This window comes from Phacochoerus africanus, chromosome 3 (assembly GCF_016906955.1).
Source record: "Phacochoerus africanus isolate WHEZ1 chromosome 3, ROS_Pafr_v1, whole genome shotgun sequence".
Classification (NCBI taxonomy): domain Eukaryota; kingdom Metazoa; phylum Chordata; class Mammalia; order Artiodactyla; family Suidae; genus Phacochoerus; species Phacochoerus africanus.
In genome coordinates this window covers 32,510,606-32,536,099 of record NC_062546.1, presented here as the reverse complement: position 1 = coordinate 32,536,099, position 25,494 = coordinate 32,510,606, and the positions used below count along the sequence as shown (strand labels likewise).

General features: G+C 55.3%; 1 protein-coding gene across 1 annotated transcript in view; it reads left to right on the top strand.

Annotated features, from left to right (window-relative positions):
* The window catches only part of SYNDIG1 (synapse differentiation inducing 1), an 88,858-nt gene extending 79,652 nt beyond the window's left edge, over positions 1–9,206 (top strand). Inside the window, exon 4 of the mRNA XM_047770191.1 lies at positions 7,984–9,206. Within this exon, the coding sequence (XP_047626147.1) occupies positions 7,984–8,142 (159 nt within the window). The 3' untranslated portion in view covers positions 8,143–9,206. The remainder of the gene's footprint in view (positions 1–7,983) is intronic.
* Positions 9,207–25,494: the final 16,288 nt, after the last annotated feature.

The following is a 25,494-nucleotide window of genomic DNA, read 5'->3' as shown; positions in this document are numbered from 1 at the left end:
GGTGGCAGGGGCAGTCTGAGCCCCTCAGTGGCCCCTGGAAGCCCTCGTGTGACTTGCCCTTCGTGCACTTTGGCCACAGAGGCTGCAAGCCCATCTCCCTTGCGTTGCTCTAGATCCCTGAGTCGTGGGAGCGCCTGGCCAGCAGGCAGGTGGTGCAGAAGCAACCAGACGCAGTGATATTAATATCAGAGACACAGCATCCAAGAGAAAAGCCAGGAAGAGCGACAGGGAACGATGCTCTCCAAAGAGAAGAGGAGGCGAGATCAAGCAGTGATTAAGGTCTGGATAATCTGCTGCTATGAAGGGAGAAGCCTGTCGCTGTGGGAGGGCCCGGATCCCTGTGTGGTCTGCAGGGTATTCTGCTACCCAGGGTAGTGTCAAAACTTACATATGCCCCCAAAAGGCCCCCCTGAGGAGCTCCACCTATAAAGTCAAGGCAGGCCATGGCAACCCAGCAAAGCCTGTGGGTAGGAGGGTCACAGAGCACAGACCCAGAATTCCCAGGCTGTGGCCCAGGTCAGGTTGCAACCAAACTCAGCCTCAAGGTGAAGTTAAACAGTGGGTGGGTCTAGAGCTGAAACCTCCCTGGGGAGAGTAGGGGCAGGTGGGGGGTGGAGGTTCCCCAGGGGGCCCCAGGGCCTCACAGCTGCCTGCACCTGCAGACACCGCCTCACCGTCTCTTCCAGAAAGCAGCCCCATCGGCCACAGGTCCTCATGACTCTCAGCCTCAAATTCAGCATTCTTTGTTCTTGAAACAATTTACCAAAACTGTTATTTCCCAACTGCATTGCAGACAAGGTGCATGGTTAGTTGGTTAGGAATGCGTGGGACAGCCCTCAGAGCGCCACTCACGGTGAAGGTCTCCTGGGTCTGGGTGTTGGGGCTCCCACCTGCCAACAAGCAAGTTGTGAAAAAGGGCTTCCTGGGCCCCAGCACCTCCCTGGGTAGAAAACATGCAGACAATGAGATCCTGCCATGTAGCACTGGGAGCTATACCCAGTCACTTATGACGGAGCAGGATAATGTGAGAAAAAAATGTATACGTGTATGTGCAACTGGGTCGCCTTGCCGTATGGTAGAAAATTGACAGGACACTGTAAACCAGCTATAATGGAAAAAAATAAAAATCTTTATTTAAAAAAAGGAATTAAAAAAAAAAAAGAAAACATGCAGAGGCCTGAGAGTTAGGGATATGAGCCTAAGCCCCACTACCACCTGACCTTCTAAGAGCGCTTCTGGTTCTGATGGAATCTGAAACCCAGAACCCAGCATTCTGAAACGAGCTGAGGTTTCTAGTTGCTTCACCCACCAGGACCCTGTCCACCTCACAGTCCCCAGGTTCTTATCCTGTGCTCAGATGAGACCAGAAAAGCCCTTCTTCGTTTCCCCAGGTGTGTTGGGGGCTGTTGACCTGCGGTGGGGTGGGGGCATGAAGAGGTCACTGGACATCAGGTCATTTTAAACCCTTCTGGTCAGTGGAGCCCGGTTGCCTGGACAGAGCACCTGATTCAACCACGACAGGACATCACCAGCGAAAATGTACATCAGCCAGCATCACCGCAGTGTGATCCTAGCAGAACCACTCCAAGGACTCAGTCCTCTGTGTTCTTTGTGGAGAGTGGGGCATCGAGATTGTGCTTTGGCTGCTGGTGGGCTGAGCTGGGCAGAGAAGCGGGACGCTGCCCTCCTTTGGGACATTTCGTGAGAGCTGGGGGAAGAGCCAGTGACGCTGGGCCTCCAGGAGCAAGTGGGTCTCTTGAAGCCAAGAGGGGCCGGGGCTGCGGAAGAGATGCCCAGGCTCCTGGAGGCTGAGCCTCACAACCACCTCCCCTTCTGGAGTAAGTTTGTGAGAGGCAGAAACAGAACGTAAGTGGAGGCTTGGGAGGTGAGAAGGCCCTGGGCGTCAGCCGTGGTGCTTGTGAACTTTCTGGCTTTCTCCTTGGGCGGAAAAGTTGCCTGCAGCATCGGAAGCCCAGAATATCTTTCCCATCATTTCCAGTGGTTCTTGGTGTTCTGCTCTGGTCCTTATCCGCCAAGGACATCAGGAGCGAGGGGCGGGTGCCTCTATTATGAACACGGTGTGCTTGGTGGCAGCAGCAAACTGGCACCAGGCGGTGGTCAGGCCTGGAAATCTCACCTGCATCCTTAACCCTCTGCCTCGTGTTCCCTTAACTGTCAGTGGAGCCTTCAGACACATCCCTATGCATTCACTGGCCTTTTTCACTTACATGAGCAGCACACCTCCCTAGTAAACAGGAGGAGGCAGAGGAGAGAGGCTAGAAAGGGAACCTCCCTGTGAAAGCCCCTTCCTCAGAGCCACCCCCAGGGACCACCTCTTACTGCACATTGATAAATCTCTGCATTTGTAAATCACATCCTCTTGCAAATAAAAGAGGATGGATGTACATTGCAACTTGCTTTTTCAGTCATTAAATATTTTGGGTGTCGGTACATAAAGCTCTGCGTCGATATTTTGAATGATTTTGCAGTTTTCTAATACACAAATGTGCACTAATCTTTTCCCTAAAAATATACATAGAAATTGTTTTCTGTTTCTCCCTTTGCAAGCACATCCACAAGTGCAGTCCCACTGACGCAAAGACTCTGGGAATCTAAGTTTAGGAGATGTTGTAAGCTGTCCTGAAATCTGAACCCGTCTCCCCTCCCACCAACACATGAATGCTGGCCCCTCCACAGGGCTCAGCATTCAGTGTTCACTCATCTGTGGATAAAAACATCGTGTTCATAATAGAGGCACCCACCCCTCGCTCCTGATGTCCTCGGTGGATGAGGACCAGAGCAGAACACCAAGAACCACTGGAAATGATGGGAAAGATATTCTGGGCTTCCGATGCTGCAGGCAACTTTTCCGCCCAAGGAGAAAGCCAGAAAGTTCACAAGCACCACGGCTGACGCCCAGGGCCTTCTCACCTCCCAAGCCTCCACTTACGTTCTGTTTCTGCCTCTCACAAACTTACTCCAGAAGGGGAGGTGGTTGTGAGGCTCAGCCTCCAGGAGCCTGGGCATCTCTTCCGCAGCCCCGGCCCCTCTTGGCTTCAAGAGACCCACTTGCTCCTGGAGGCCCAGCATCACTGGCTCTTCCCCCAGCTCTCAGTTTGTATTTCATTAATTACTATGCATCTTTCATATATTAGACTGGTTTTACTCTTTCTGTTATTTCCTCTATAGATTTCTAGCTCATACCCTTTCCTATTTTTCCTGGGCTTTTACATCTTATTGATTTGCAGTTGCTCTTTCTATATTATAGCTATTAGCCCATTCATCATCTTTTCACAAACCCCCAGTGGGTTTGTCTGTGGAGGTGCCCTTGCCGTACAGGGGAGTGGGGTGGTCCTGGAACCTCTGTGGTTGTTGGAAGGAAACTCAATCTTTATGGCTGATGTGGGTGGTGGTTCAGGCCTGTGGGTCACAGGGAAGGAACCAGAAGGTGGTGCTGGGGTCCCACAGACCCGTCTCTCAAGGGCACCTGGCTGTACCAGAGGGGAGGAAGACCCCTCCATCTTACCCCTCCCTCAGCAGGAAGCCCCCAGGCCTGGGGAGAAAGGCAGCAAAGCCCCCTTGGTTAGCACAGGTGGCTCCTCATTTGCTTGGTGAGCTCGTGTGGACTCAGGGGCATCGTCTCTCTGCCATCCACCCTCCACCCTCCACTCATCACCTCCTGGGCTTCTCTTCCTTGGGTTTCTCTTACTCTCCCCGAGCTCTCCGCTCACAGCAAACAAAACCTAGGTGTCGGGGAAGCTGAGGCCCATATGGGCAAGGGCAGGGGAGCCCTGAGCTGTAACAGGGGGAGTACTGGGGAGCCTCTCAGGAGCCCCGAGGTCTGGGGCCTAGGGCTCCTCTGACCTCCGTGGGAGGATGGAGGCCACGGCCCTGCCAGTATCCTGCATGCAACAGCACAGGGGCTGTGGCTCCATTGATGTTTGCGTCGTGTTCTCCCCAAAATGACCTTGACAGGGGCCCTCAGACCCTCCAAGGGAAGCATGCCCTGTAGTGACCCAGACCACAGCCCAGTGGGGGGCCCAGTGCCAGGGAAGCCCATGTCCATTGGGCCTCACCCAAGCACAGGGGTTTGTTTCCTAGCTGATCTGTCTGCCATTCAAACCCAACATGATGTATTTTTTTTACTTAAAATAGAAAAATTGCTTTAAAGGCGGAGGGAGGGGGAGATAAAAATGCACCTGGAGGAGTTCCTGTCGTGATGCAGCAGAAATGAATCCAATAGGAACCATGAGGTTGTGGGTTCAATCCCTGGTCTCACTCAGTGGGTTAAGAATCCATTGTTGCCGTGAGCTGTGGTGTAGGTCACAGACGTGGCTCAGATCTGGCATTGCTGTGGCTGTGACATAGGCCAGCAGCAACAGCTCCAATTCAACCCCTAGCCTGGGAACCTCCATATGCCACAGGTACGGCCCTAAAAAGACAAAAAAAAAATGCACCTGGAACTAAACCCAGGTAAGGAAAGAAATGTGCACGTGGGTGTGCATGTGAGTGGAGGCCTGGAGGCTCTCCTGTGCCCGCGGAGCCCGTTAAATCATCTCAAGCGGCCTCCTCTTCGGGCCCACCCTGAGCCCCTGCCAGCACACGGCTGGCAGTAGACAATTGTGAATAAGGGAAATAAGCTTTGCAATAATGCCAAGAAATGTAATCCAGCCCAACAGATATTGGGGCAGGAGGGAAAATGAGCCGTAAATTAGCCGGGGTGCTGTCAGTTCCCGGAGAGACGCCAAGGCAGTGGTGCATCCAGGAGCCGCACATGCCTGCGCTCTGCCCAGGCCGCACCGCCCTGCCTGGACCCCTCCTCAGCCAGGGCAGAGCGCGTGTCTGTGGACGTGGCCATGGGGTCACCAGACCTTAGCCATTCCTGCCCCTAAAGTGCCTGACCACAGGAAAAACAAAGCGGGGACATATCGCAGGGGAATATGATTTTTTCTGAGCCTCAAACAGGGTATTTTGCAGCCAAAGGAAATGAGAGCTTTGTAAGAACTGGTGGGAAACTCCCTCTAAGACCAGAGCCCAGACCCCAGGTGGTCATTCCAAGGGGGAGCCAGCAGGGGTGGAGCTGGGGCTCCCCAGTGTCATGAGGCCTGAGGCCCAGAAGGTCCCCTGGAAAGGAGGCCCATGGACCTGACACGGTTCACTCAGGCCAGGCCCCGGGTCCAAAGCCCCTTCATCTGCAGATTTCAGGGGACCGTTCCTCCTCACACAGGGTCACCCTAGCTCCTTCGACTTGCCAAGGTTTCATTCTCTCTGCCTGACACTGGGCCACGTTGACCCAAAACAAATTCACAGGTAAAGCCGCACAAGGCAGGTGTGTGTGGAGCAGCTTTCCGGGCCCAGGGGCCTCCACCTGCTCTGGGGTTCATCCTGCCAGGTTCCCCTGCAACACCCCCAAGGGACCCCCCTGCCCGTTTCTCCAGGGTCTGTGATGTCCCATGAGGTGGCCCTAATGTTTGGCTATTTACAGTGAAATTAATTAAAGTGAAAATGACATTAAAATTCAGGCACACTTGCCACATCCCACATGCTCCTTGCCCCAGGTGGCTTGTGGCCACCAGGCCTCCATGGTCACTGAGCTCCCCTGGTGGCCTCGCCTGCACAGCCCCCCTCTCCAGCTCTTCTCTGCCCTCCCGCCTGGATTCCCCAGGATGGCGACGCCTCCCCCATCGTGCAGGGCCTGTGTCCTGCCCACACTGACCACGAGTCCTTCTGGGCAGAGCCACCCCAGCCAGAGCCATGGTTGTAAACACCTCCTTCTTGGCTACGCAGGACTTGCAGCCTCCTACAGACTCTGTGTACGATGCGTGATGACGCCAAGGGCGTCCTTCTGTGTGGGGAGATCTTTGACCAAAGCATGTTGGAGGAAGAGCTGCCGGGCCTCTGCTGTCCCCTCACCAGGTGGTCCTGCTGGGACTGCAGTGGGAGACGCCGCTCACGCCCCTGATGGAGAGAACCCGGACCCCATTCGGGCCCTCAGACCCCTTCCTGGCCTCTGGACACCCAGCCCCTTGTCCCCTCCCATTGGAGGGAGGTCGGTTCAGACTTCTAATTCAGTTCTGCTGTCATTTTGAAAATTGTCAAATGGTGCCACATGGCCAGTGTCACCATCCTAATGTGAAACCTGTAGCTGTCACCGAAGGAGGAAGGAAGGGCTGGGGGAGCAGGGATGTGAGCCCCACGAGCCGAGTGCCTGATGACCCTCTGAAGTGGATGTGGGGTGGGTACACGCTGGGAAGAGGGTGAGGACAGGGCAGGTCCCCGAGGGCCAGACTGGACACCAGAAAGCAGCAAAAGAAAGCAGGGCCTGGCATCTCTCAGACCAGGAGACAGAGCCTGTCCTGCAGTGAACCGTCCCCTAAAAGCTCCCAACCACAGTTCTGTGGCCACCAAGGGGCAGACACGTTGGGGGTAAGTGCAGCTGGGATGTACATTGGCCTCCATCCCCTACAAACCGGTCGCCTCTCATCCTGGACACCTGAGCGAATGCTCATGAAATGTGTCTAAGGACCTTTCCGCCTTTGGTGGCCTGTGCCTCCCAGTGGGGCTTGACCTAGTAGCCATCCTGGCCTCAGAGGCTGATGGGGGACGGGGGGGGAGGCCTGGGACCGACCTCACGCTTTATCCAGATTATGGCTCTGATGTGAGTTCTGACCTAAGCACGTTAGTCCTGCCTGCATGTTCTCTGCTTATATGATTTTTATTTCCTCCATTTAAATAGCACCTGACTCAAGGGAAGAAGTCAGTGTTTTCATGAATTTTAGCACCAGTGTTTCACTTTTGCTCTTTATTTTAAAATTGGGTTTCTACGTAGATTTAAAACCGGGTAAGTTACCTAAAGAACCAGAGTGCGTGTTTTCAACGTGGAATGTGCCAGTGGGCTGTGCGTGACCTCAGTGTGTCCTGGGTGGGGTAGAGGGCATTTCCCTGGCCAGGGCTGTGCTGATGCCCCATCCCCAGCGAGCTCTCTGCCCCCTGACCTCAGGCTCTGGGCCCTGAGTCAGAGTTTTCCCTCGCCTGTGACTTGTGCTCCAAGCAGTGTCCACAAGGGTGGACGCCTCGGCTCTCTGGACCCTGAGCCCCTGGCGCACAGAGGACACCGCTCAGAACCAGGCTTGCCTCTGCACTGTTTGCTGAGCAAAAGGCCCCAAAAGAAAGGAACGATCTTCACTTGTGACCTGTGGCTCCTCCTCAGGGTCACATGATGTTCCCAAGGGGTCCTGGCCCCTGCCCATCAGCCTCCACCCTCATCCGCCACATGCGCTGTCTCACTCAGATGGTCCTAGGTGACGTTGTGGCAGGATCGCCTCACATCCCCAGGGCCCAGTGCCCCCTTGTCAAGGAGGATGGGGGGGGTGCTGGCAGGGGATGTGGGCTCCCCCACGAAATGCCAGATCAGACACAACCCCCAACTTCCATGTTCCCATTTGCCTTGAGGCTGAGGAGCAGGAATCTTCATTACGCAGTTGAGTGACCAGACGTTAGCTCCCTGGTCCAGGTGGATTTACTGGCTCCACCAGGCGGGAGGGGACATCAGGCCCCCGAGGCCCCCAGGACCCCCAAGACTGATCTCAGGCCGTGGACTCCTGTCTGGCGTGAGAGCTGTGCATTCCTTCCCACCTCCACACTGCCAGGGTCGGAGAAGGGCCATGCCACACACTTGTCACTCATGTCTCCACCCGGGAGGAGGCCCTGAGCCGTCATACGCCCTCCCTCGCATCCTGGTTCCTGAGCCCCAGGACCCCGGGATGGTGCTCCACCTGGACATCCCGGGGCTTTGTCTTTTAAGCTCTGACTGCCTTGCAGGGCAGGGCCAGCAGTGGCGCAACAGCCCCTCTTCCATCCCAGCCACCAACCAGGAGCACCCCCTCCTCGCGTCCCCTCTCTGGAATTAGCTAAGGCCAAGGCCCAGCTCCTCACTCGCCCTGCCCATCCTGACCCCCTTTCTCTGCCCCTCCCCATCTGCAGACCAACAAAGCCGTGGCCAAGGGCGACTTCCACCAGGCCAGCACCAGCTCCCGCCGGGCCCTGTTCCTGGCCGTGCTCTCCATCACCATCGGGACCGGCATCTACGTGGGCGTGGCCGTGGCCCTCATCGCCTACCTCTCCAAGAACAACCACCTATGAGCCTCCCAGGCGCATGGAAGAGCCTGGGCCAGTCGTGTGCGGGCGCAGAGGAGTGGGGCTGGCAAGGGTGGACGCACAGGGGGACACGCCTGTGTGATGCTGTCGTCGCCGACGAGGCCACAAAGCCCTGGGACTTTCTGCCTGTGGTTCCCTTTGTTTTCACCCTTCATGCCGTTTTCACGGCGCTGTGTAGAGCGCAGGATGGGTGGGCACTGCTAACCCTTCCACACGGAAACTCCAAAGATCCCGACCCGCGAGGCTGTCTCCAGACAGATTCCGGTGGACGAGTGACAGCGCCTGTGCCTGGAATGCCATAGCGTTAGCAATACACCAACAGGAACATGTTTTATTTTGTACATATTCCGATGCAGTAGGCACAGGGCTGGGGACACGTACTCCTGTCTGTGGCTCCACATCCCCGCTCTGGCACCCCGAGTCCAGGCGCCTCCCCACAGGAAGGAAAGGTGCCAGGCAGCAAGAGAGCAAAGCACTGCTGGCGGGACCCCCAGCTGTCGAGGGTCTTCAGGCTGGTCCAGCCCTGAGAATGCAAGGCCAGAAGAGCAGGCACCTGTCCCCAGGCCCAGAGAGTCACGCCCTCCATGCTGTCCCCAGCCTAGGGACTTGGGGCCTCCTCTGGAACATGTCCAAACTCAGCAGCCACCACGCAGCAATATGCAGTCCTGGGGCCTGGCTGACCTGGGGGCGGGGGGCAAGCCAGCACGTCCCAGTCGCCTCCCGGAGGGACCCAGGTTTGCTCCAGGAACTCCAGGCAAAGGAGCCATGGGCGGCCCCTCGGCGTAAGGACCGGGGTGCTTCTGACAGCCCTCGCTGACACTCACCTTGGTGACGACAGTGACACTAGTGATCTCACAGAGGACACGAACCTTCTCTGTCAACTAAATGAATAGCTATTTTCTTGTCATTTTTTTAAGCGCAACTATGCTTCATGCTGCTTCAGTTATGGGATGAATGCTGAGAAATACGTAATCACAGACGTTTTAGTACCATTTCATTGCTGTTTCACGAATGATCATTATTTCACAAGAATTATCTTCTGCTTTTTTGCTTAAGACTTTTCTTTCGGCTTAACATCAATCCCTGACTTTCACTTAACATGTTTTCCTGTTGTTGAAGTAGCTGCAAAGCTGCCAGAATCCGACAGCTAAAGCTGGGCAGGGTCTCTCTGGGGCGGAGTTATGCCCCCCACCCCACACCCCCCACCCCCAGCACCTTAGTAAGGTTATTACCCTGAGAGCCTGTCCCCTGGCTCCTGAGCCCAGTCTCTTGGGTTTATTCATCATGAGCCATTGTGAGATGGTCTTCTTGTCCTAAAATGTCCATTTTTAGTTCAAGAAGTGCATTTGACCACCACGAGCTCCACTCCAGGCCCTCTGGGCTCCTACTGGACCCCCTTCCCATGCTCCCTCAGCCCATCTTTCCAGATGGAAAAACTCTAATTAAAACACTCAGCCATCCCTATTCCCTCTCAGGCCCCCCAAGCCCAGCACCACCTCACATGGAGCCTTGTGGCTATGTGTGCACAGTCGGGGTCAAGCCTGTCAGGGGGCAGCTGTCAGAGCACAGCTCACTTGGCGGTGGACGCAGTGCAGCCAGCTGAGCCACGGAGCAGGTGGGGCTCTGTCGGTGGCTGCTGCCCACATAGCACCTTCCAAGTGCACTGAGGCCACCCTCCTCCCTAGATCCACGTTGTCCCAGCTGTCACCGCAGCCACCACAGACGAGGCATAAAGTCCTGAGAGCCCCAGGGGGTGGGCGTCAGAGCTGAGGTTCAGAGAAGGTAACTCGCCTGCCCCCCAAGTGGCTGCGTAGAGTAAGAACAGACCCAGCTCCGCACCCCTCCAGACCACAAAGCCCGGCCCCACTGTGGGCAGAGCCTCCCCCCACACCAGCACCCTGCACTCTTGGAAAAACACCCTGCAACGAAGACCCAGTGCGTGTAGTCTCCCCAGAGTTGTGCTTCCAGGAAACAGCAAAGTCAGCATCCCAGACAGTCAGACCCTGACCCGTCCCTCTCCCAGCACATGGCCTCAGCCGAGGCTCACGAAGTGAGGATTTGTACCTGGGCCCAGAGTTAGTAGGTCAGGATTCTTAAGGACCTGGAAGGGCTTCGGTTTATGTTCGCAGCACGTCTTTGCCAGCAGGTGATAGGGCGAGTGGGAAGGGATGGGGGCCTGAGGCCTCCTCCAAGGAGGTGATCTCAGCCAAGGTGGGTGTCTGGCTCCTTTGCACAGTGCATGCCCTCCCGCGTCCGTGCAGGTGCCCTGGCCCGCTGGCTCCTACTGCCCCCATGGCCCCCTCTGCCCCTGCTTCCCTGAGAATCCTGCTTCACCAGGTGGGCCCCCTAGGTGTCCCTCTACCAGGTATCCCTCCCACAAGGTATGCCTCCACCTGCCCAGCTATTTCAGCTTTCCCCAGGGAACTAGCCCAGGTCCCTAGGAGAACCCATTGTGGAGGCCACATCCCTCAGTTGCTGTGCCGTCAGGACCTGCCAGAGATGCCACAGACAGTGGAGCCACGCGGCTGCCTGGGAACAGGGCCCCACTGATACCCAAAGCCACAGGGCACCCTCACCCAGCTGGCCACCTTGGGCCTCTCGGATGCTGGAGTTGCCTCCATTCACGGCAGCCACTGGGTTTAAAATGCGACCTGGAGCCACCTTCCTGTCTGCTGACAGCTGCCACCACTTCCGGACACAAATGCTCAGGGGTCAGCCCAGGGCCCCTGGGGATGGGCTTCAGCACCAGCCCTTACGGGGACATTTTGTTTCATCCCCCCAAGGCTGCCCACCTTTGTGGCCACAGGTGTTGACATCTGTTGACCCAATTTGCCAGCAAATTGCTAAGTGTAGATTCACACCCTGGACTGAGGCTGCCCTCTCAGACACCCAGCCGTCCCGTCTCTACCCAGCTAGAGGCCACGGCCATGTCTGCGCCCTGCTGTCAATGACCTTGGGAGCACCAGGTGAGCTGAAGCAGAGTGAGGCTGTGGCTGTGCCTCCCCCCTCCGCGACCTCCTGGAAGCCCTCCCCGGTGTGCAGGATGAGTTGAGCTGCCTGGGGATGGGTTTCTCACCTGAAGATGCTGCTCCTGTGAGCAAAGCAGCGGTAGACACCAAACCCACAGACACCCAGGGTCCACAGACGGTTGGCTCCCACCCTATAAGCATGCAGATCAAGTAACGAATTTGTCATCTCACTGACCATGGGGTGAGATGAGAGCCCCTGGGGTGAGGACGGACAGCAGCTGGCACTGTAGGAATGATAGGTGGGCCCACCTTCTGCACCTCCGAGCAGCTCCAAGGTCAATGACAAGGGCAAGCAAAACTGCCCCACACAGCAGGGCGTGGGGAGCCTGAGTGGGGCTCCCGAGGGCCTTGAAGCAGAGAGGCTTCCTGAGTGAGTCAAGGGCAGGGAAGGGCCTCGAGCTCTAAAGATTTGCCCAAATCTGCCAGGAGGAGAAGACAGCAGGCAAGATGGAAAAGGGTGGCTGAGGTGATGGGCCAGAATGTGGGGGCCTCCAGGGAGAAGCCCCAGGTGGGCAAGGCCCAGGGGCAGGGCCTGGGTTCTGCAGGACACAGTGGACCCACCCAGGAGCCACTCAGCTCCCCGCAGAATTCCCTGCCTTGGCCACCGTTCCTCACTGCTGCTGCCCCAGGCCTTGCCCACTGTGCAGATGCCACTGTGGGGGATTTGAGCCCTGGGCAGCAAGATGGCAATCCCTTTAGCTGAGCACTGCTGTCAATGTCCCTGTCAACCAGAAGCCTTTCCCTCCAACAACCAGTCAGCTGGGGGAGAAGGGCACTCACCCACAGGAGAGTCAAGGTCACGTGTCTGATTTCAGCCTCCACTGGGCGCTTGACTGAACAGCAGAGACTGATTGAATTCACGGCTCTCTGCAAGGGCCAGATAAGTACCAGAGAATATCCACTGTCTCTACGGTCTCCAGGGACCTGGGCTTGGGCTTTCACTGGAATCAGGTCACTGGGGGCCAGTTTGAAGATGATAGGAGGGTAGATGGATGGATGGATGGATAGATAGATAGATAGATAGATAGATAGATAGATAGATAGATAGATAGATAGATAACAGAAAAATAATAGATAATAGATGAGTAGATGATAGATAGATAATATGTAGATAGAGTGACAAAAGATAAGTAGATAGGGAGATGATAAGTAGATAATAGACATATAGGTAATAGAGAAATAGATACAGATGCAAAGATAACAGATCATAGATAGAAAGATAACAGATAGATAACAGGTAGTAGATAATAGAGAAATAGGTAAGAGATAGGTAGATAAAGATGGATAGACAATAGTAGATAGACAAAGATGATAGAGGATAGATAGATAGTACAGACAGATGGACAGATAGCTAATAGACAAGTCGACATAATATATATAGTGAGAGATGGACAGGTAGGTAGACAGATGATAGATAAACAGATACAGATAGAAAGACAGATGGTAGTAGATAGATAGATAAAAGATAGTAGATAGATGGATAGTAGATAGTAGGTAGATAATAGACAGACAAATAGATAACAGAGAGTAGAAAGATGGATAATAGTAGGTAGATAAGACAGATGGTAGGTAGATAGATAATAGAAAAATAGGTAGATCATAGATAACAGAAAGAAAGAAAAATAGATATTAGATAGATAGATAGGGAGATAATAGGTGGATAGTAGACAGTAGATAGATAGTTAGAGATGATATGCATTGGTAGACACATAGATGATACTCAGGTAGATAGATATTAGAAATCTATAGAAAACAGATAAAAGATAGATAAATCGATAGGTCGATGGATCCTAGATAGATCATAGATAGGTGATAGATGGATAGTAGATAGATAATGGTCAGATGGTAGATAATAGATAGATCACAGATAGATAGATAGTAGATTGTTAATAGACCTGTTTTCTATTTTTCTACCTATTATCTATTATCTCTCTACTGTTATCTATATCATCTGCCTACTACCTATGTACATTCTACCTATTATCTATTTATCATCCATCAATCTATCTACTATTTAACAATATCTATTTTATCTATTATCTATACATCTATTGTCTACCTTTGTATCATCCACCTATTATCTAATCTTACATTTATCTATTATCTACCTAATATCTATCTATTGATCTACCTGCCTTTATTTCTATTATCTACCTGTCAATTATCTATCTGTTTATTATGTGTTACCTGTCTATTATCTATTATCTACATATTATCTACCTATTATCTATTATCTACCTATTGATCTCTATCTTTCTGTTATCTACCTATTTACCTATTTATCTACCTATCTATAATCTATCTATATAATCTATCTACCTATCTATCCATATATCTATTATCTATCTATATATTATCTACCCTTCTACCTCTTATCTATCATCTATCTATATCTAGCTTCATATCTCTCTACCTATCTACATATCTATTATCTACCTATTATCCACCTATCTACTATCTTTCTATTATGAATACATTATCTTCCTATTATCTATTTATCTTTATATCTGTTATCTATTATCTACCTGCCCATCTACCTATTAACTATTATCTTTTTATCTATCTTCCTATCTACCTATCTATATATCTGTGTATTATCTCTTTGTCCGGATAGATAAATCATTGATAGATAGGTAGACAGATAATAAATAGATGATAGAGAGATGACACACAGATGGATGATGGAGAAAATATCTGCACATCAGGGGGAGGGGTTTTCACAAAATCCCAGTATGACATGCAGCTGTCCATTCCCTCAGGCCTCTGGCTGTGACACTCAGGTCACCAGAGTCCAGCTGGCAACTCAGCTGAAGAATAAACAGTGACTTGGTCTTCTGTCTGTCTACACCAGAGAATCCATACTTGGATTGAAACTATCTGGTTGAGACTTGCAGGTGGGGCAGACTGGGGAGAGCGTGTCTTCCCTCCCTGGATGTGGTCCCAGCAGGTTCTGCAGGCACAAGCTTTCGTCTGACTTGGGGAGCAGATTTCCTGGCCATGGGGCTGAGCCAGGTGAAGGGCTGTGAAATCTCCGAGATGAGCCCTTGTTCTCTCTCAAGAGGGCCTGTGAATTAGGAGCTAAAAACAGCCAGTGTCCAGTGACAGCGTCCGATTTAGAATCAGACTCAGGCCATTTCAACCCCCTTCAGCCCTCACTGTGGCCCATACTGCAGAAATGTGGGACCCAATGGATGGCACACCCCCTCCCCAAAGAGAAACCCAGCTGTTCCAGTTCCCAAACCACCTGGCATTTTGTGGGCCCTCAGACTGCAGGTCTTTTTAAAATAACATGTTAAAGTTCCTGTCGTGGCTGAGTGGAAACAAATCTGACTAGCATCCATGAGGACGCAGGTTTGATCCCTGGCCTCAATCATTGGGTTAAGGATCCAGTGTTGCCATGAGATGTGATGTAGGTCGCAGACTCAGCCTGGGCCAGCGGCTATAGCTCTGATTCGCCCCCTAGCCTGGGACCCTCCATACGATTCAGGTGAAGCCCCCCCCACAAAAAAAATTAAAAAATAAAAATAATAAAAATAAAATTAAATGTGCCTTAAATCTGAAAAGCTTGTAGCCAGTAGACTCAGGTACGTACCTGCAGTGGTCCTGTACAAGGCCCATCAGAGCCTCAGTTGCAGGAGGACTCCCAGCTTGGAAGGCTGTTTCTACAACATCCCAGCAAGGAGGTGATGGGCCGGGCCTTGCTCAGCCTGGCCTGAGTCTCTTCAGTCTGGGCCATGAGGCACTGACTGGGAAGACGGGGGCAGGTGGGCGGGGGGCGGGGGGGAGGGGACCTGGGAGGGGTTGTGTGGAGCCGGAGAGTCTTAGCCCTGACTCCAGCCCCTGGGCTGTCAGAGGCCAGGTCACAGTAAGTGGGTACAAAGTGGGTGAGGACGGTGTGCAGCCTGGGGGGGCGGGGTGAAGACAGGGCCCTGGACCACCCTCCACGGGCTCCGAGCTGACCAAGACTGACAGGACGTAAACGTGCACACCAGGGACAGTTCCCTCCCCGCACCATCCCCCTGACCCCCCAGTCCCGAGGACACTTGTCAGGACCTGGGGGCTCTGTGGATGGTCACGACTGCCTGCCCCATGGGCCACTCAGCGTCCTGCAGTGCACAGCCCTGGATGTTGGTGATGCTGGAAATCCACCCATTGTCCGTCCTTCTCAACAAAGGCAGAGAAAACTGATGCCAAATTAGGCACCAGGCAGCCCCGAAGCTTGGAATCCACTCAGACCCACCACCCTTAATGGCAGTCTAATGAAGGCAGGGGGGTTAGGAGGAGAGACAGAGGACCCCCCACCCGCACTGCTTCCCAGAAGGAGCCTGCGGCGCAAGACACACTGCCCCCCCCCATGCCCCACCCCGGAAACCCTCACCCTGGACGTGACTCGGGCTTAATGTCCACCCAGGTGCTGGGGCCCCAGAAATATGGTTCCTCTGGGCTCCCCGGGCATGGGCTGCACTCCCCAGGACCCTCGTCTCCTCAACTGTGGCCACGCTGCACCGCACCCCCCGCCCCAAGCCACTCTGCCAGGGCCCAACCAGGGGTGGTCACACTCTGTCATTTCCAGGACACTGGCCATACACCTCCACCCGCAGCTTGTGGTCAGGACATCATGTCCCATGGCCAGAATTGGTCCCGCAGAGGATGCTGTCCCTTCTGCTCCCCCCACCTCAGAAGAAGGGAGTGGGGCTTGAAAACACGGCTGGATGAGGTTCAGCAAGGCCAGGGCCATGGGACTTAACCTAGTCCTCCTGTGTTGCCTGGGGACAGAACCAGAGGTGTGATGCCTTGGGCTGCCTGCTGAGAACCTACTGTGTACAAGGGCTGCCCAAAGAGCATCTGATAAGCACCTACTGAGTACAAGGGCTGCAAGGGGCCCTTGGGTGACCAAGGCAGGCACGGGTGGGATGTGAGGAGCACCCAGGTCTGTGGGAGTCAGTGGAGAAGTAGAAGCCAGGCAGCAGGTACCAGCACCTGTGGAGGGGGTGGCTCCACCCTTATGCTCCTGGGGGCAGCCACACAGGGGACGGACTCCTGCTGCATCCATGTCTTGCTCCATCCTACGCTTTCACTGATGCTGTCCACAAGGCAGCGTTTCCCTGAGAGCTTGTACCTGTGCCTGTGATGGGAGTGGAGGGGGGCACTGCTCCCACCCAGCCAGCTTCAGGGAAGAGAGAGAGTCCTCCAGTCTGCCCAGACCCACGTGGTCAGTAAGTGGCCACATCTCACCCATAAGTCAGGCAGTCACCAAGACTCACCAGCCAAGGCCTCATTCCCGGGCATCAAGGGCCACATTAAAGTAATAATCTAGTGGCTGAAGATGCCACTTGGGTACTCACAGAGTCAGTGTGGCATGCTAGGATGAAGGGTCTGTGACAAAGGATAACAGGGGGCACCTGCCTGTCTCTGAGAGCTGTGGGTGTGTCACCTCCGTGCTCCGTGGGGGCTGAGGTGTTGCAGACCACTGGGACCCCTACACCCCAGTACGATAAGGTCACAGCTGATAAGAATCAGTTGACAGCAGCTCCCTGGCCTTGGCATGCGCCCTGTGGCTTAATCAGGGTTTTCTGTCACTAGCGCTCAGAGGATGTGGAGGGTGGCCATTCTCGTTTTCCCAGTTGCGAGGTCCCAGGACCATAGAGGCCCCCCAGCTCCCTCCACTGCCCTCGACCGAGATGTCTGATCCCTTCCCCTTCTTGGATGGAGTGGACCGGATTCCATTTTGGGCCGAGAGAATCAGAGCCACATCCCCACATCTCTGGGGTGATGGGGTGACCCTGAGAGGGAGGAGGGTGTCCTCGGGGCCAGCACACCTCCAGTAGGGGGTGGCCATCCCACCCTGCTGTGTGGTAGTTTCTGTCACTCCCATCTTACAGATGGGAAGCGAGGCTGAGGAGCAAGGCCCTGGCTGGACAGAGCTGGTCCACAAAGGCCAGAGCGAGAATCCAGAGGGCCTGTCCTCTCCCCATTGCAGCTCTGCTTGTGACTCCATCAAAGAACAAATCTGCCGGTGGGGGGACATGGGGGCACAGAAGACAAGCACAGAGTGGAGGATCAAGACACCCTGAAAACAGGCTGCACCGCATGCGTGTCCTGAAGGAGCGCATCCACATCCGTCAGCCGGGGCGGCGGAGACAACAGCTGTGCTTCCATCTGCTTCACCTCACACGTTGTCAGGGTGGGGACGTCACACAGATGTGCCCCAGGCTGGCGTCCTCCTGTCCTGACAAAGCCCTGCACAGCACTCACTGCCCATGTCCATCGCAAAGGACAAGGGGTGACAAGTGCCTGCTCTGATGACCCAGATGATGAAGGTGACTATGTCACAGGATCTCCAGTGACATCCTGAGACCCATCTGGAAATCGTTTCTAAAAGAGTGTACAGCGAAAACCTCAGCTGGTCAAAATTACCCTCGAGATGGTGTGATGTAAAGTGCGAAAAGGCCGTAAAGAAGAACGCGCTGTAAAAGAACTACCTTTTCTTTGTTGTTGTTGTCTTTTTTCTAGGGCTGCCAGCCTAGGCCAGAGCCACAGCAACGTGGGATCCGAGCCGCGTCTGCAACCTACACCACGGCTTGCGGCAACGCCAGATCCTTAACCCACTGAGCAAGGCCAGGGACTGAACCCGCAACCTTATGGTTCCTAGTCGGATTCGTTAACCACAGTGCCACGACGGGAACTCTGAGAACTACCTTCCTTTCATGGATGTCAAACACCCGTGTGCACAACTGGGTCTACAGCCTGCGCAGTAACCGCCTCCCCATCCAGGCACAATGTAGCCACCTGACCCACTGCACATGAGAGCACCGCAGGCACATCCCAGTGTCACTGCAGGAATGCACAGCAGGGCGTGAGGATCCCCGCTCGCCAGCCCGACCTTGGAGTCTGCTCTGGTGTCTTCTTCTGGAGACACTGAATCAGGGCTTCTAATGTCCCAGCCCATCCGTCAGGCCACCATTGCCTCTTTGCTTTTTCCTTGAGAATATTCACAGAACCATCGCCTCACACCACTGCCCACCCCCAGGGACCCCTGTCACCCCGCTAGTCGGTGGCAGGAAAACCCTAAAGTCAGTCGTGCATCATCCCCTGAGTTTGCTTAAAGGCATTGATCTTTTTTCAGGCCTGACTACCCAATTGCCTCTGGAAAAAGCTCATTGATTCGCACCTATTATGCAGGTCCAACCCACCCGCCCCCAAAGCTCTCTGATCCACGGTGTTCATCAAGTGCAGGTCAATTAAATCCCCTTAAGAGGCAACTCAGCCATGATGTCCACAAGGATGTGACGCAAAGACCTCCCTTAAGTGTCTGTTAAATTTAATTAAGCTGGATTTGCTGTTCTGGGCACAGCCATCCACCCCAGGTGGGTGATGGCTGAGCTGTGGGAAGAGGGAGGAGAGGCCATGGGCAGGAAAGGGCTGAGGGGATGGACAGGACATGGCCCAGGGACAGAGCTGGACAAGCCCCAGACCTTACGACCACATTCAGGGTCCCTAGAAATGCCGGGTCCTGGCGACTCGGAGTCATAAGGGCTGGGTATGGGTGGCTCAGCTGGGCTCTGGGGAGGGGCCTCCTGGGAGAAAGGGGCAGTGTCTGCAGGACTGAAGTCCTTCTTCAGCCCCAGGTGGCCCATACCCCTCCCTGCCCCGGCTGACCACCCCCCCAGCATCACGCACCCCATCTGGTGGCATCCCTGGCTGCCTGCTCCCCACCTTCTCACACATACAGACACCGGGCAGGTCCCTGAAGGTTCAGGTAGCATAGCCAGCGCCAAGCCTACCTTGAGGTTCCTGGGAGCTCTGCCCTCTCCTCCCTGCCGGGCACCTGGTGTCTTCAGCCCCTGACCCCTGCCTTCACTCAGCAGCACTCCCCCAGCCCACTGCTTTCAGTCCTGCCCTGGAGGGAAGTCAACCACGAACTGGCAGGAGCAGAAGGCACAGACTCAGAAGATGTGGGTCCTGGTCCATTTGGATCTGGTTCAGGGAGGAAAAGCTGGACTAGTGATACTTCCTCAGGGGAAGCAAGATGATGAGCAGGAAGGGACGAAGTCATGGGGGGATTGGGCTGGGGGCTGCAAGGACTGACTGCTCTCACACTGCCCAACATGTCACTGTAGCGGCTATATTTCATGGTTAAAAACCCGACTGAGGTTGTGCCAGGCCCTCTGCTGAGCTTCAGGCATAAGGAGGATCAGGCACAGCCCTGTGGCCAAGTCACTGTCTCCACTCCCCACAGGATGGCTGGATCCTGCCACTCTCATGGCGTGTGGGATGGACCCTCCTTGTTAAAGTGGGGCCAGCAGGGCATGGCCTGCCATGGAGATGCAGTCCCCAGGCCTGGTGGCCTCATAACCACGAATGCAGCCCTGTGTCCTGGTCGGTAACATGACTGTAACTTCCTCTGTACTTTATTTACATTTTTTTCCAAGAACTGACGTCCTATTTTACGCATTTGTTTATCCTCTCAGCATCAGTCATTTGGGAAACAGTGAGTGCTGTGCATACATTTTTTAATCTGATTAAATGTGAGCTTCTCCAGAAACGCCCTATGATGGAGGTGGCGGGGGCGGGGGAGGGGGGATCTGTCTTCTGACTCACAAATAGGGAAACCGAGGCTCAGAGACCAAACAGGCTCCTCTCAGCAGATAAGGAGGCTCCTCCTCCTAAAAGGAAACTGTGGACGCAGGACAATTACTGAACAGGGCGTAGACTTTCTCTGCATCTGAGAATCCACCTGCCAGCTTAGAAGGAAGGGTTCAAAGCGCTCTGGGGAGGGGGTCCTGCCCATCCTCCGCCGTGAGCGCTGACCCTCCAGCATCATCCGAGAGCCCAAAGCTGCCCTCAAGCAGCTGCAGATACCAGCTCTGCTTGGAAACAGTGCCTGGAAGTCCCATTAGAGGTGCTGGCTTGTGAACTGGGACAGCAGATTCCCCTCGAATCTCCTGGGAAGAACATGCTTCTGGCACCACAGCAGGAACAAGTGAATCTCTGCAGATCCACTCTGGGGCGCATCGGGGGCTTGACTGTCCATGTGGGTGAGGATGGCAGAGTCGGGTGGGGTCCTCGGCTCCAGGAGGCCTGGATGCCAGAAGGTGATCACATGACAACAGGAGGGAGTGGCACCACCTCCTCCTTTAGGATGCAAAGGACATGGGACACAAAGCAACAATAAGCAGCTCTCACCTCCTGACAGCACCTGCCTGTCTCCTTGTCTCCCTAACATGGCGCGTCCCCCACCCTGCCTGGGGGCTCTCATGGCCCCTGCAGAACAAGAGGCAGGAACCCGCTACAGCGGGGCCAGAAGTGACCTACGCTGCCCTTCCCCTCAATGGGTCCTGCCCCCTTGGACCTGGGGTAGGAGGGGGTCCCAAGCATTGGGGCTTGGCCAGGTGGACAGGCAGTGTTACAAATGCAGAGGCCCAGGTCCCGCCTCGGGCCTGTGAATGGCATTCGGGGTCTGGGGCCCAGGCATCTGTGTTTCCAGAGCCCTGTAGTGATTCTGATGCACAAGCAGGTTGGAGATGGCCAAGCCCAGGACAGTCTCCTACCTAGCGGGTCATGAAGGAGGACACACAAGAAAAGTGCTGAGGGCAGGCCTGTCCTGCAGCCTGATGACCCACCCTCTTCATATACACCTGTCCAAGACCCCTTCACCTGCGGGGCCTCCCACTTCCTCCTGTGCCCAGCCCACTGAGTGCCCTGCAGGCAGCATGACCACTGAGCTCACCACCGGGACCTGGGCGAGCGAGGCCAGCGGGCATCTGGTCCAGGATGTGGGGCATGGCTGTGCCTTCCCCACGCTCCTCCCCCTGTGCCCCTGGATCCAGGTATGGATGGAGGCCCTAGGAACAGAGGACATGGTAGATGCACCCCCGAGTAAGCCTTCAAATGGGGGAGACACCTGCCCCCCCTGGACACATGGGGTGTCTCTGCTGCAGCTGCCATAGCCCCCAGGGAGACAGACCTGGGGTGTCTCTACCGCAGCCCTTCTCACGGGAGAGGCTGCGCATGAACAAGCTGGACACAGCTGGACGCATGAACACAGCTGGACGTTCAGAAGAGGCAAGACCCAGTCAAGTCCGGGACAAGCCTGAGACTGGGGCAGGTTCGAGGCTAGGGTAGGGGGGAATGGGGGGAATGGGGGGCTCCCAGCCCCGCCCCCCGAGTCTCACAGATTCAGCGCAGAACATGAGGAAGGTGAGGCCTCAGCTCCACACTGAGACCTACTTCCTGGAATCGAGTCTGACCACATGTGACATGAAATCATTTAATGTGATTACAACCAATAGCTCAGCGCAGCCGAGTGAAAGGAAATCTGGAGAAACTGCCAGGGACACAGGTGACCATGTCCACCTCTCACTAGGGGACTGGGAACAGCAGGCAAGCGACATTCCCAACATTCCTTCCCTGCCCCTGCCCCTGCCCCTCAGGATCTCACCGCAGGGCGGGGGTGGGAGAGGGTGAGCATCCCTTCTAAGGCCACTTAACACCCCAAAGAGACAAGAGCCATTGCAAACCCCAGGCCCTGTCTCTACCCCCAGGTGTGGCCACTGGCAGCGCTGGAAGCCCAGCACAGCCTCTCTCTTGCTCTGTGACCAGAGGCAAGTCACGTGCCTTCTCTGAGCCTCTCACTTCACCTGAAAAGTGGGATGGTTACCTGTGCTTATTGCAAGTGCTGCTGGGGTACCACGTGGGACCACAGGAGTCCAGGGCCTGACGCAGCAGAAGCGCCCAGTGTCATCACAACCTCATCAGGCACAAGGCCTGAACAGTCATAACAGGGCTTGTGGGAGTCACTGGTCCTCTGTGAACCTCCATTTCCTCTTCTGCCCTCCCTGGAGGAAACGCGGCAGGAAGGCCCATCACCAGGGTTCCCACGAGGGAACAGTGGGGATCCTCATGTGCCATAGGAGGAAGGGCTGCCTGGTGCTCGGAGCAAAGCCGCTGGGCTCCACGTGGGCGTCATGACTGATGTGGAGGCACGGGGCCCTGGGCTTACCAGAGCCCTGTGGCCATGGCAACCCTCCTCAGGGCGCCTTTGAGGATGATTAAGGAATATTTAAATTAATTAAGAGCCCAAACCTCCCATGTCCTGGCAGGGTTGAGGCTCACACATCCCCTGGGGCTCAGCAGAGGTCTGGCTCTTCTCCCAGCCTCCATCCTGTGTGAACAGCCCCCTCTCCTTTCCACCAGCATCTCTGCACCCACCTCGCTCTCTAAGCTGACGCTGGGAAGTCCTGCTGGTACCCCCTCCCTTCCCATGGTGAACAATAGGCAGGTTCCACTTGAACCAAAGTTGTGCAGACAGAGTCTCTTGCAGTGACACGAGGATGTATCACAAGTGGAAACAAGCTACGCCTCAAAAACGTCCCACAAATGAGGACAGTGAGCTTGGGTGTGTGGGGCCCCAGGGGAGCCCAGGGACTATGTGGCGGCACGGGGAAGGGGGCTCCATATGGCTTTAGTGTCTGCCGTGGGGTCACCTGGACTCCAGACTCCACTGAGGAAGCCACACCTGTGACCCCGGCAGGGCCACTCTGTGTGGAGATAGTGGGTGCAAGGGCAGGTCGGTGTTTCCCATCCCAGCACCCACACTCCTGACCCCGCCTTCCCTTGGGGTGTTCAGGGATCAACCCCCTTCACGCCCAGCACCCCATTGGAACTGTGTCCTGCGCCCTCCACCCAGCAAGGCCTGTGACAGGGTCTGGCCTCTGCTGTGGACTGGACAGTACTTCGTGCCTGGAGGACTCAGCCAGCCCCCTCGTTCATTTTGGAACAGATGGACGCCCAAACCCTGTGTGCAAGAAGTCACGGAGAGCTTCCCGAAAGAAGGGGAAAATGGAGGGGAAGAATCCTGGGGTGTTTGCCAACCCAGCTCAGGGAGCACCCAGAACCCCAGCTTCCAGAGCCTCACCTGAGCCAGGGTGGGGGTTTCGCAATCACAGGGGTCCCTCCACCCACGAGAAATGGCTGGCTCCTAGGATGCGGGAAGAGCAGGCAGCCCCAGCCCTCCCCACCTACCAGGGCTGCTGGAGGCCCGGCCTGTACCCACTTCAACCAAGGCAGAAAGGCCTCCTAAGGGACGGGGTTGAAGGGAACCTCGCCCCTGCCAGTGTCCAGCTGCACAGCAGAGGCTAAGACCCCTGGTTGTGATCCTGAGGGGGCCGCTCCCTTGGCACCACTGGCTGGGCTCCTGGTCAGAGAGCTGACAGCCGCCAGCAACACGGTGCTCTCCATCACCAATGCCACTTCGTCTCCTGCCTGAGGCCTCCAGCCACCCCCTCCACTGGGGATGGCCAGGGCCTGGGTGCCAGACCTGCGTGCATCCTCCCTGGCACAGGCCCAGATCCAGCCTGTTCAGTCCAGCCCACTCTCCAGCCCAGCCGCCCTGGCCCTGAGTGTCCAGCTTGTGCGCCTGCTGAGGTCACCACTATGGAAGGGTGGCCTGGGTGGTGAGTTTCCAAAGGTGGCTGCACTGAGGTGTTTCTGTCCCCCATGCCCTTCACTCCATGTGAGGCTAAGCCGCCTCGCTCCTGGGCGTGGCCTCCATGTGGGGGCCGGGCCGCCTGACTCTGTCACACTGGAGGCCATGTGCCCACGGCATCCACTGAGCCCAGCTGGCCAGGCTGGTCCAGCAGAGCCTTGGAGCGCTGTGCCCGTCCAAACTCCTGACCTACAGGCAATGTCAATAAACACTGTTGTTTAAAGCTGTGAGGCCTGGGCTGGCTTATTGTGAAGCCATAGTAACAGAAACAATAAGAGTCTCCATGGGTGGCTTGGCTTGGGCTGGCGCCTGTGGGCACGCACCAGGCGCAGATGGGATGACAGGCTGGGCACTGGCATCTCATCCTTCAGACTCTGCTGGGCCCTTTATGTCGCCTCTCTTGGTCCAACTCAACTGGGGCTTTTCTCAGGTGGCTGTAGAGTCCCCGATGGTCAATAAGAGCAGCCCAGCCAAGGTGCAAAACTGAGCAGAGGGCAGGATGAATGCCCTGTCCTGGCAAGTGCTAGGCACACAGCACTGTCCCCTGGTCTGCAGGCAGCTGTGCCCGGGGGACAGAGATGCCAGCCTGGGACCCGACACCTCCCACCCACCACCCAAGAGGCCCTTGGGGTGAACTCAGCCAGCAACGGAGCATGTGTGAGGGAGATGAGAAATGCAGGACATCTCCCAGGCAACCGTGAACAATTGCATAGCATCCTCCGATGGCGCTGTCGGCCCTGAAAAGCCCGAATCGCTCTGAGCCTCGAGGCTAAGGAGACCTGAGGCTGCAAAGGTCCTGCCACCTTATGGGACATAGTTACAGGTATGTCATTAAGGAGAGAACAGCTGGAGAGAGGTGGGTACTGCACCACTAACGTGACCCTCTCCGGCAGAATCAGGAGGATGGAATCCCTTGGGAACTTTCTCCCCAAGCAGAGGAGTCTTTGCTCCTAAAAGCCTGAGTTTTCTCAAGATCCCAGCTCCCCAAGTACATGTGAGTAATAAATGTAATAGGTTAATATAATAACATGTATTATCATCAGTATATATTTGGGAAGCTGGGACTATATATTACATATTACTTTATATTACATGAATATATATTGTATGTTATTATATTACCTATTATTTACATATTTGGGAAGCTGGGATTGTGAGACAATATCAAAGGCTTTTAGAAAGAAAGACCCTGTTTCGGTCATTTTCCAGCCCCAGACTCTCGGGGGTGGGATGGGGCAGGACTGTTACTGCCCAGTTCGAGGAGCTTGTCCCGCCCATGGCAGTCAGGCTGCTGGACAGGGAGCCCAGATCTCAGCCCTGATGCCCAGCCAGAGCAGGGGCACTTGGCCCCAAGATGTCCTATGTCACCCCCAGGGATGAGGGCTCATAGGGGCCCCAGTGGGAATTGGGATAAGTCCCAATTTTGGTCCCCATAAAGCAAAGGCCTAGACAATACTGCCCCTCTGACACTTTCCCAGAAATAGGCCTGAAGGAAGCAGCAGTGAGGCAGGGGGGCTGGAGCTCAGAATAGGGGCCCACGCTGGGCACAGGGCACAGGTCTCCTGGGACTTCTTCAGGGCCTCAAGGCTCCCCTCCCTCCCCTGGTCCCTACTCTGCATACACAGGGACCCGGCCACAAGGTGGCGACAGAGCTCCAGGGAGACACCTGCTCTGTGCTTGGGGTCCTGGGGGACAGCCGCTCCATGGAGCAGATCCAGGCCCTGGGCTCCGTCCTGACACAGAACCCATCCTGGGCCTGGCAGGGTTTGGCCCCAACTTCCTTCATCCCACCTGCCAGGAGGTGCCGCATCACCACCAGCC